Raw genomic sequence first — 12,691 nt, forward strand, 5'->3', positions numbered from 1 at the left:
GGCGGGTGGGGGCCTGGGGTGGCTATGACCGGCGCGTGGTGGGGGGCCGGGGCGGCGGAGCTGCTCTGGCCGCGTGTCGGGGCCTGGTGCGGGCTGCGGGGGGGGGTGGCGGACGTGGCTGGTCTGCTTTGGCATCGTCCGGTGGGGGGGGCGGCGCGGTTCGCTCCGCTCTGGCTTTGTGCTGCCCCTCGGGCTGCTGGGGGGGGGGTGGTTGCGCCGGCTGCGGTCTGCTCCTCTTGCGGTTTTGCGCCGGGCGGCTTTTCTGCTCTCGGGCTGATTCTGTGCGCGGTGTGTTTCGTTGCGCGCTGTTGGCATCGGTCTTGGTGGGGTGGGGCTGCGCTTTTGGCCGGGGGGGCGTTTTGGGGGGGGTCCCGCGGCGCTCGTGGCCGGTTCGCGGCGGATGCGCATGGGCCCCGGCCGGGGGCGGGGCCGTCTTAGTGTTTTCCTGGGTGGTGCGGTCGCGGTGGGTGTTGCGGCCGGTCGCCGGGGCTTGGTGCGGGGGGGCGGGGCGTGTTTCGGTGCTCTGTGGGGCTGGGGCGTTTCGGTCGGCGCCGTGGGGGGGCTGGTGTTCGGCGCCCGGCCCTACTTCGGGGTGGCCGGCTGCCGGCGGGGCCCGCAGACTCGTCCCCGCGGCTCCGGCATGGCGGTGGCTGGGGGGCTTCCTCGTGGCTGTCTCTCCTCCTGCCTTGGTGGGGTCTGATTTCCGGGGCTGGCCCCGCCTTGGTGCCTTCGCTTCTGGGGTCCCCTTGGGCGCCTGGGGCTTTGGGTCTCCCGGCGCTGGACTCAGTGCTCTGGGGGGTGTGCCTCTCCGGCTCTCCACAACCACTATTGAGCATTTTTTTCTATGGTTAAAACTTTACATGCACAAGTTCACCCTCACAAACAAATACAGGTGCTAGGCTTCAGGTACTTAGAGATTCACTTCCAAACAGAAACCCCACATTCATATCTTCAGGTAACACAGAGTACATGTCAGACTTAATAATATTACTTTAGTGATAGTTTCAAGGTGTTTGCTTTATTGTATATCTCGTACCATGTTTTTTGGTTGTGCTGTTCTTTTTTCTTTTTTTTTTTTTTTTTTTTTTTTTTTTTTTTCTCCATCTCATTACAGGTGTTGAAGCAGACTGAAAATGTTTTGTCATTGTCTCCTTCCTATCTCCTCTTTCTTTCATCTTTTGTCCTGTTTTTTTCTTTTTCCTTCTTCTTCTTCTGTTTTTCTGCTCTACTTACATTGCAGTGTCCATATGAACTGTAAAACTCCCTGCATAATTATAATAAAGCAATTTATATACATGAAACAAGTGGAGCGGTATGGCAATTGCGATACCGCTACACTTGTGAAAGTAAAATCTGTTGGGCTCCTTTTGGCATCAAGACAATTATTCTTATTGCCACCTTGCCAGACAGGACACTGTAAAAAAAAAAAAAAAATAAAAAATAAAAAAAAATAAATATTGTAGGGCCTGGTGTTCAATGCAAGGTAATGCCTTTTTTCCCAATCTTTTATTTTGAAAGATAAATAGATCATTATCATTTAGGATGTTTCTTCTGCATGTTTTCTAAATGTGTGTAATTACTTCATTTTTAAAGGTGATATTAACAAGTTAATTAGTGGTTTTAGTGTTACTTATATCTTCTTTTATTTATATACTGTAAAAGCTACATATTCTTTAGCCAGAATAAAACAAAAACAGAATCTTTGAATTTATGAGACACAAGCAAACTATCAATAGCTTGTACATTCTGTTTGAAATCTTTTATTAATTGTAAAGATAAAAAAAATGGCTTTTTAGGGCCAAGCAAAGACAGACAGGCACCAAAATATATGGACAATGAAATCCATGAAACCACAGAGCTTAGTCTCATGTTTATTCCTAGACAAAAATATTTAACTTGTATCTGTGAAATTAATTTAGCGCTTTTTTGCCAGCAGAGAAATAGACAGTTAGAGATGTCATTTTCCCTAGGGTGAGAAGAGAAAGCAGGACAAATTTACACCAGAGTAAATGTTGGAAAACTACCCTGAAAACAATTTGTAATGATTCACTTATGGGAACAAACAGTAATTTACAAATGTGGTTAATTACAGATAAAAAATGTTTCCCAAGAGACAATGACATTTCTTTATTTAGTTTCCAAGATAGCACTCTTAGCCAAGATTTTTGCCAGACTTACTTCCCATCACTGCATCAATCTTCATCCAAATTTCAATGGTATAAATAAACCTTTAAATAGTAGAGTCTCCTACTTATAAATGTCCTGAGGTATTAATTTTGTGTCACATACTGATACCCACGTGTGGTTTCTGTAATCAAAGCCATACATAATTCTCACCTGTTTTCCTGGAATTATTACATTCACTTTCTCTTTTATTGTTTCATTTCATGAAACATGAAAACAAATAAACCTAAAAGCTCCAAATCACTTCAGTCAATGGGAGGATGCTAAACCACTTTCTTAAAAAGCATGTGTGAAGGCAATATGAGCTTTTCTTGCAAAATTCTAACTGGCTCAGCATGCATCATTTTGTGCTGGTGAAACTTTTTTTATATAGAAACGAGAAACAAATTTAAAAGCAAATGAGATTTGAGCATCAAGGTCAGAGCTATATGTGGGGTTATGGGTGGCCATGGCCCACCCTTAGCCACCCCTGTGACCCCTCTAACCAGGTGACTTATTGCCCCTATGTGGATGTTGTCCTCGTGTGGATGTAATTTACCATCCCAGAACATGCTTTTCCCTCTAAAAATAGGGTTATTAAAGGTACAGTGGATAATTTCTTTACAAAATTATCCACTGTACCTTTAATTGGGTAAGCAATGTTGAAGTTACTTTTACCATGAGTATTTGAGGCCATCCTTTCTCTACCTGCTCTACTGCATCGTATGAAAGAATCTCCCAAATACCACCTGGTTTTATTTTCTTCTTCTAAATGCTTTCATATTCCTCTTATAAACTTTAGGACAATTGGATCTCTGTGACAATCAGACATTTTTTAAAGAATACAGGGCTACAATGAATGGCTAAAACTGAAGCTAACTGGATACATAAACACTAGAGGTGTGCACCAGGATGAAATGAGCATGTCGAAAAGACTTACATTTAAGACAACCAGAAGATAAGATGATCCAGCATCAGAAAATATGTATGCATGAACATGAATGAGAAAGTAATTCAGGAAAATCTAGTCTATTTTCTCATCATTCCTTTTCCTGTTGATTCAGTGTGGTTAGTGTAGATTAACCATGAACTGGTTCTGGTGCCTGTCTGTCTTCAGCCACCCCTCAGTAGACATTGGTCGTCGCCCCTATTAAAGATGTCTGGCTCTGTAACTGTTTAAAATAACACTTTTTGCCTTTAAAACGGAGAAAGAAAAAAGTTTTTCTTGGACAATCTTTGAAACTTTATTGAGTAAAATATTTAAGTTTTGTTCTTTTGATTAACATTTTAACTGTGGTCACAGTAGAACTGCAGTGTCATCTGTTATGCTGTTTTATAATTTTGTTGTCTCTCTCAGATATCTGCAGTGAAAGTGAGTTCCAGCGAAATCTCTGTGTGTAACAGGCAGAGCAGCAGGACCTTGTAACATCTGTTTTTCTGCTGTATAACTCAACCCCCATGCCAGCAGAGATACTAAAAATACTTACTGAAGATCACTAACAGTCATTAAGAGCTTTATGCTCCCTCCCAACATCCAGCAGTGGTGTTTTCCACAGTTCCACTTAAATCCATCCCAGCGTTCCTAACGTAAAGGTGTCCCCTTTATGAGGTCGGCTAACCATGCAGATCTTCATCCAAGTTAGACCTCTCTTACTGAATTTGAGTGTAAGTTCCTTTTGTTTGTGTTTAGGACCACTGGCAGGAACAATCAGTTGGCTCCTGGATGGTGTAGCTGACCCAGGTGGCATTGCTGCTGCAGTAAAGCTGCACAGAGCGCCGCTGCAACCCTGTCTCCCTGCAGCACTTGCAGAAGCGAGCGTACGTGTTGATGTTGTAGTTGTAGATGCTGGCAGAGGGACACTTCCCATCACAGGATACAATATTTACCTGAAGGACATCATCAGTAAGGGCAATGGCATGAATGCAAAAACTACCATGTTTGTTTTGACTTCTAAAACACAGGTAGCAAGTTATAAACTAACAGCAGCAACCTCTTTTTCTGGAAAAAAACAGAAAATAACTCCCTGTAGAGGTTATTATGTGATTAAATATTGTCATGTCTATTGATAGCTGATGTTGAGCAATTAGACCAGACAAGCGAGCAGCTGAGTAACTCCAATTAGATACCCACCGGCCGGTTGCTGCGGCAGTCATTCTTCCTGATTGTCATCCTAACTGTAACCTTTTGACATGACTTCCCATCTTCTTTGCCTATATAAAGAAAAACCAAAGGGAAATCTGCTGGATTGAGGAAACAAACGTTGAGCACAGGAGGCGGGATGACAGGCAAGTAAATAGGAAATGGGAAAAGCTGATCATGCAACGTCAGTTTAATAAAAGAAAACTGAACAAGGGAGGAAACTACACAAGTGGATCTCTCGAACCACCCTCCACCCCCACCCCACACACACACACACTTTGCAATGAATAAAACTGACTTCGCCCTTTTAGACTAATTTTATTTTATTTGTGAGTGAAGGTTTCCTGTTTCCTAAAAGCGTTTAAGATTCCACACAATGTAAAGACACACATTGAACACTTATGTGCAACTAAGTTTGCATACAGTTGAAGTCAACATCGTTTAGGTCCCTGCAGAGTGTAGGTTTACACATATATGTAGAAATATATTTATTTAAGAAACAAAAAAGATATTAACATTTTAGAGTAACCCAGCCAGTGCGTTGACTGAAATCAGATACGAAAGTAAGAAGCTGCAGATTAGTGTGATGAAAAAAAAGCCTTTAAACCTGAAAGACAACAAACCTGAAAATAAAAACCTGAAAGATGAAGCAACAGAGAAGGATCCCCTGCGGTGAAAAACTGGTCGTGCATAAGCCTAAATCTGAATTTTTTTTGTTGTTTTGCAGATAAAGACCCAAACACCAACACTCAATCTACTGAAACATGCAGATGTCTACGGCCGACTACAGGGCCACTACCAACAGTACATTGTTGGCAATCAACAATGCACTGCCCAGACAGTGCTAATGGGGAGGGAGCTGACTGATGAACGTGCATGATGCACTTGGAGGAGAAAGAGCTACACATACGTTTCTGTCCTCTCAAGTGTGATTTCATTTTAGGCTGCCTACATCTTTAGATTCTATTAAACTATAATTCTACAAAAGGACATTCACAATTGATTGGTTTTATATAGATTCAATTCTGGTATATATTAGGTTATTTCTCAATACAGACATTTCATGAAATGAAGTGACAGATGAGAGGACATTTCTGAAGAGAAATGTAGGTTGCAGTTGCACTTTTTGGTCTCTCCTGTATCTTTTCAAACATTTTTGGAGGGAGTACATTGTTGAATATCAACAATGGCACTAAGAAGCCTTGTTGTTCTGGTACCTTGTTCACAGTTTGTGTTAACTGTGGGAGTCATTTGGCTAACTGGAAAGGGAAACAGATGAAATCCAGTACCTGGTGGGATTGGTACATAATGGTAAGGTGAAGCACACAAACCACAAACCGTTTGCATGTCATCAAATGCTTCTCAGTGAGAGATATCTTATAAATTCAGTGAGAAGTGTAGAAATCTGAACAAGCAGCAGACAAACATATCTGAAAAGAGCAGCTGGGTTCCAGACGGGAGCCAATTCAGTTGCTGTAAGGCAGGATTTGGGGGTTTCAAGTGGACAAACTGAAGTGCATGTTAGACATAATTTAACGGCAGTTGATGAAGGCGCTCTTCAGTGTCAGCTGCAGCCTACAGCTCTACGCTAACTACAGAACTGCTGCTACGCTCAGATTAGGTACTCACATGTCTTGCAGCATCCATCCATGTAACTTACGACGGTTCCTCCAATCTGAGTGGATAAAGATGTTAGGATGCTCAAACAGAAAAACAATGTTTTCAGTAATGAAAACTTAATAAAATTCTTCTAAAGCTGTCTTCTATCCTATTCTTCTATTTATTATTATTACAGAGTACACTAAATGCAAATGTTGATGATCAGTTAATTTTGCATCATGCTCAGCAGATCTAGAGTCTTAGAGTTTCAGTGTATAGAATAAAATATACCTTGACGTTACGAGCTTCCCTTTTTGTACTTACAAAAAACGTGAAAACTTTTAACCTCTCAAAACCCACCGGGTTGCAAGCGACCCGTTTTAAAGCATTTACAAATAATAACTTAGAATGCATGAAAATTACACTGGTAAAATGTTTACCAATATAGGCATGTTAGACATCGTTGAAAAGTTTAGATTCTTCTCAATTCAACCACCTAGTTCATTTTATGGAAACAGCAAGCCACAACAAGCAAGCATGTCTTTATAACTGCTGTTCAAAAAAGACCTATTATATTGGAGAATAAAAAAACAACAACTTTGAGTCTTTTTTAAACTGATGCAGCTTTGGTGTTTTACTCACTCAATTTTCATGTATATATTCAGAAACTAGAAGGTGTTAGCTTTCAAATAATGTATCACAGATGTAATTTGGGCTTACAGTTCCTAAGTTATTTGCTTTTCCATTTCGGTTTGCGAAATAGGTGAGAATTTTCCAAAATGAGGTGGATATTAAGAGGTTCAGAGACACTTCAAACCCATTAATGCAACACAGATGGAGTTATCACACACCTAATCCAATTAAAAGCAATGTTCATCACAGCACAAGTATTGAATGTTTGACTGCAGAGTAATACCTACTGTAATATCTTCCTGAGGCACGTTCTAAACTGATATACTGTAAAAGCCTTTAAATAGGCAAATTACTTTTCATGCTGACATATTCTGCTGCAAAATTGCTTAATTACAAACTTAGGTAGATAGGTATTTAGTTACTTGCTTACTTTGTCACAATGTGACTCAGTTACTCCCTATGTAGCATATGATCAACTTACTCCTTAGTTCTCGTTTAAATGATTTGTTTGGGTTTTTTTTTTATTGTTTACATATTTTAATGATGAGATACTTATTATTTAATCACAGAGTTACTTACCCAATGGTTGAATTGCTCTTACTTCATATGTAGCTTTATGTTTCCAAAGTTATTATTAACTTCTTTACTCAAATTCTGGTTTAATTGTTCTTATAAATGCTTTGTTACTTTGTATATAATTATTAACATATATATTTACTTACCGTAGTTTCTTAGTAGTTTGTTACTTACTTTTTCACTTTATCTATTTACTTATTGGTTTAGTAGCTTGTTAAGTATCATTTAGTCATTTATGTATTTATCTACTAAACTTGCTATGATACTTTTTTTCTTCCATAGTTATCGTTTTTGTTTTTCTCTATTACTTACTAACAACTTCCCTAATTACTTTCTAACTAATTTACTTTGATATTAACTTAGTTTATTGGATTTTTTACTTATTCTTAGTCATTTACTCACTGTACCAGTTTATACTTAGTTACCCACTGATCTTTGTTCCTAGCTGCTTTAGTCAATTTCTCAGTTACTCTATGTTTTTATTTATTTAGAGATCATGTTCCTATTTATTTATGCACAACTCTACTTTCTAACTGAGACTATTAGATAGCTACTTATGAATTTAGCTACTTAGCAATTTACATAGTTGTTAACTTATTTTCTTAGTTGTTATTTTGCATGTTTAGTATAACTAGCAGCTAAAAATGAGAATTCTTAAACGTAAGTAAAAGTTAATTATATTTTAAAATCATCATCGCCTGCTGTAAACTTCTACAGATTAGTCAAGAGTTTTTCTCAAGATGCACGACATATTTGTGCCTCGGTTTCTGTGTAATGCTGACCTTCATACACTCTGTTTCATTGAAGGGGGGGCAGCTGTAGGAGTAGGAGATGAGGGTTGGCCCGAATGAAGTGTCGGAGCAGTCGAACTTCTTACAGTTTGAAACCCAGGACCGTCCAGGCTGAAAACATCAACATTATACTAAGGTTACCCCTTAAAAATGTAACATCTATACGAAACTTGTTTTTTCAACCACAGAAAAACTTTGCAAATGCTGGAATAACAGTAAACTGCTGCCAACAGTTTTAGAAGACAGGAGTCAAATAATGTTTTTAAATGCTAAATTGAGCTTTTCTTTTACTAAATTGGTAAGTAGTGAAATGTGAAATATGTAGAATATTTTTTTAAATAGTGTATTGGACAAATGACTTTGCATCACATTGGGGAAACTATTACATCAAAAAAAATAAATCATTAAAGTTAAATGTTTTTGTCACTCATTTCATAAAGTAAAATTATATCGTAGCAAAGTAAAATACATTTCAAGGCTTTGTTTCTTGTAACGCTGATAATAAATGCATGCAGATAATGAAAACACAAAATATAGTGTGAAGATATTCACATCTGAATATCTTGATATCTTTCAATTACAAAAAATTATAGCAAATGTTGATGAGTGCTTTGCAGTTTAATCCAGAAAACTAACAAACAATACAAGCAGGGAAACAATAATAAATGTTACAATTTCAACAGAAGGTGTGACTTTAATCCATTTGTGTGCAAAGTTTGTTGTTTGATAATGAACATGCTCAAATTAACTCTTCAATCTGTCATCCTAACACCACAAGCCATTAGATTTTGTGTTAACACGACAAAGTACGATAACCCAAAATTGTTTTCGTCAAATATTAATTAACATGAATTCATACAAGTATCGAACACTAGAGCAAACAATTCAAATAGTCCAAAGCAGCTATAAAAGCAAATTCCATACATCTCAGCAGAACCACAGGCGACTCATTTCTATGACTGATAGTAGTTCATCCTGCAGGAGGTCCAACCAAAGACTTCTCCAAAGCACTACTGTTTAAAATATCCGTTTTTATTTATACTGTAGTAATATTCTAAATATCTAAATCAACAAATTTAGGTTGTAATTATCTATAAACCAAAATTCCCATTCGTAAAAAACAAAATACTTGTAATATTTGATATTGTATGAGTTTCTCTTTTTGAGATCAGTTGTAATGAAATAGAACTTGTTTGAGGTGTTCTACTTTTTTAGATCTATCTTTATATATGCAAAAAAAAAAAAACTGCTCAGAAATTTTAAAGTTAATTTGATACCAAAGCAACAACCAATGGAAAAAAGGGAAGCTTGTCCTCCTACCTTATAGAGGCTCATTGTCCCATTCTCATGTTGATAGAGGCAGGAAATGTTTTTACAGACGCCGCAGCAGGTTGACTGGTCTTTAGGAGGAACATAGATCTGATTCTAAAACACAAACATTCAGTCTTACTCAAACAAAAGAAAATAACTTCTGTAAAGCCACTTTCGCATTTCTTAGATCTGGATGCACACTGGGGATGAGTAACTGGTCTTTCTGTTTTTCAGTAAGTGTTGATCAGCTTTACTAGACAGCAAATAAAAAAAAACATTTCATCATCAATAGTTCCAACAGGTAGATACAGAGGATCCAAACCCATGCTAATCAAACAGCTCCTATTTCTGAATACCTAATCTGAATGGCCCAGAAAGTCTTTACATCCAGAAGTAAAAAAAGAAATAGTTTCCTATGATAGATTTAGCCACATGATAAAGAAAATAAACCAAAAGTTAAAACTAATGATAACAGTTAACATTTTAATTTGAAAAGTCAAATGTAACTCTAATGGAAATGGGAAATGGGTTTCTAATCCCAATTACTAGAACGTACGGGTATAGGACTTTTAGTAAGTACATTTTTTATTTGCTTTACAGACAATTGTGTTATAATATTACAGCAAACATATCAGTTAAATGACTTTTTACAAACTGAAAAACTGAAGTAGAATTCTGATTATCATAAAGAGCAAAGCAGAAATATTAATCTATTGGACTCACACAGCAAATCTGTTTCCATCATCAAATTCCCTGTATTTTATTCAATTGTAATGCAAACATTAATGTTTTAAACCCTAAACAATTATATAATTCTCTGAAATTTCATATTTTTTGAAACAAAAAAAATAGATCCAAATAAGTTAACTGATATCTTATTTGCATGATTTGTACATTAGGCATTTCCCAGCAATTTATTATAGATTTCCTGTTCATTACATGTGTATGATTTTATAAAACTCACATATCACAACTGAAGTGTTAAAATACTTTGAGCATTATTTGTTAAATCATTTATGTTACTTTTGTAAACAATATACAATCATTTAAATTTTTCTGAATTTGATACTTCTTAGGTTCTTATATCATTATCTCTATTATTATTATTATTATTGCAGATCTAATGCTTAACTTCTGTTGTTAAAATAATTTTAAATCATTTCAGGGTGTTGATTTTTTTTTTTTTTTTTTTAAGTTGGCATTATCTTGGAAACTACAATCAGGGTTTCAATATTATAAGTTAAGATACCTAGGTGCATCCAGACTAAATTTTTTCAAGACAAAAAAAAAATCACCCTACAAGATTTTTTGAAAAAAGATGCAAAAGAAGTTTTCAAATAACATGTATAGCTGTCTTACCGGCTGGCAGTGGATGGAGCAGTTGACTGTCGAGTTTCGCAGCAGATAAAATCCACTCTTCTGATCCAGAACCTGGCTGCAGTGGCGACTGTAACACAGTCCGTTGTCTCTGTGCTCAACGAGAGTCTGACCTGGCTGTAATAATCCACGCTCACCAAACACACACACAGCCTCACGCACTGAAAACACACACACACAAAAAGTTAAAATTTGATTTGTGGATCTGCAATATAAAAAACAATGATCATATAAATATTAAACTGGAGTATTTTTATATTTTAAAGACAGACATCAAAGAATTCTATAATTTTTTTTTATTGTTTAAATCATGAATTTTATAAAATATGGGGTATTTGTACTTTTTCTAAAGTTTTTTTTCTTAAAAAATAAACAAATAAAACTTTTTATTTTGGGTATTAGCTTAATTTACCTAAGCTGTAAAATAAGTATTTAACATGCCCCGATTTTGAACATTTTCCACTTTCTAGAGGAACGATAGGTCTAATCTCTGGAACACTTTAACTGAGAAAGACAGAATCTAAAGGCAAATAAAATCAAGAAAATCAAAAGGCAATTATAGTTGAATAACTGTTTTGCAATTTATTGCTTGAAATAAATGTTTGATAAATTTTAAAAACTAAATTTAATATAGGGTACTGAAACCTTTTTTACATTACAAACATCAAACATCTCCTATTATTCTTGTTTAGTTTTGCACACTACAGCAGGGATTTTAACCTACTCCCGATGTTTCTCCTGTTGCTGGGGAGCAAGGAGTTTTAGCTGCCTTTATTCTCTTTTGGGTTCAGGTCTAGTAACTCCAGGACCCTAAAGAATTTCCTTTGGAGCCACTCATTAGATGCCCTGCCTGTGCATTTAAAAAAAGTCAGCCAGAACGTATTTTCAATGCTCTTATTAAGGAACATAAAATATTCCTTCATCCAAAACATATTCCTTCATCCATCGTCCCCCACAGATCCTAGCCTCCTCTAAATCTGGCTTCCTCAATTATCGTCCTTATGGGGCCGGTGTGTCGCACCTTTTAGATGTACTGTATCTCTACTTCAACACACCTGTTTCAAAAAATTTGGTTATTTGCAGGAATCGCACGGGACTGCATACTGAGGAGATAATTCAGCCATTTGATTCACACGTGGAAGCAGAGACACATCTAATATGTGCAGGACAAGCCCGTTCAGCCAAACCGGAGGCCAATAAGACATGTTATTCGATTAATGTGTAGAGTGCTACCATGGCAACTTTTAGACTGTGGTTCCAGTTCTTTTGAGGTCCTCCTGTGCAGTTCTGGGCTTGTTAATCACCTGTCTCATCATCAGTTACTTCATGATATGAAATCTTGAATGGAGCCCCATTCAGAGGGAGATTGACAGTCATTCTTAGTTTCTCAGATTTTTATAATTACTGCACCAACAGCTGTTGGCCTATTCGTCTAGCTGCTTGTCTACTATCCTGTAGCTCACCTTAGCCTGATCTTGGAGTCTGATTGATGCAGTATGTATTTTACGTACATAATAACTCCAAGCCAGTGTAATTATTATCCCGGCTTTCCACTGTATCCAGACTGATATGACAGTATTCAGTGCAGCAAAACACACTTCATGCATGTAGTATCCCTATATGCACTGCCAATTATTTTATAATTAATCAAATCCACTTTATTCTTCCTGTGTCTGGCTTTCTGCCTGGCCTATCTGTTTTTTGTTTTTGTTTTTTTTAGAAATTGACGTCTTTTGCTCTGTTGTCTGAAATAAATACACTCAGACACTATTTCTAACAGAGGAGCTAGAGTATCTGTCAGGCAGTGACTCCAAAGACCCAGTGGGGATTATGACCAGAATGCTATTTGAGTCGGCCTGGCTGAGACATCGAAGAGGTCTGTGTAAATGAGGATAAAGGTGCTTATTAAAAAAATAACAGGTCTTTCACAGCTTTATTGCTAGTTGGTAGGTGATCTATTAGTTATTTCATGAAATAGTATTATAATGGTTTAATTATTTTATCAAATGAAATTGATTGATTGTTCAAATATAATAAAATGTGATTTAGTTTTTTAAGTTTCTGTGTTTCAAAGCTGAAGTGTACCTATTTTGAATATTAA

At 37.1% G+C, this 12,691-nt stretch overlaps 1 protein-coding gene across 1 annotated transcript in view; it reads right to left on the reverse strand.

The window, feature by feature from the left end:
* Positions 1-2,540: 2,540 nt before the first annotated feature.
* otog (otogelin) overlaps positions 2,541-12,691 on the reverse strand; it is a 74,442-nt gene continuing 64,291 nt past the window's right edge. Inside the window, exons 48-53 of the mRNA XM_038267966.1 lie at positions 10,573-10,751; positions 9,223-9,327; positions 7,894-8,013; positions 5,933-5,978; positions 4,295-4,374; positions 2,541-4,050 (exon numbers count right to left, since the gene is read on the reverse strand). Of these exons, the coding sequence (XP_038123894.1) occupies positions 3,850-4,050; positions 4,295-4,374; positions 5,933-5,978; positions 7,894-8,013; positions 9,223-9,327; positions 10,573-10,751 (731 nt within the window). The 3' untranslated portion in view covers positions 2,541-3,849. The remainder of the gene's footprint in view (positions 4,051-4,294; positions 4,375-5,932; positions 5,979-7,893; positions 8,014-9,222; positions 9,328-10,572; positions 10,752-12,691) is intronic.

This window comes from Cyprinodon tularosa, unplaced genomic scaffold, assembly GCF_016077235.1.
Source record: "Cyprinodon tularosa strain WSP-4 unplaced genomic scaffold, ASM1607723v1 ctg100, whole genome shotgun sequence".
Taxonomy (NCBI): Eukaryota; Metazoa; Chordata; class Actinopteri; order Cyprinodontiformes; family Cyprinodontidae; genus Cyprinodon; species Cyprinodon tularosa.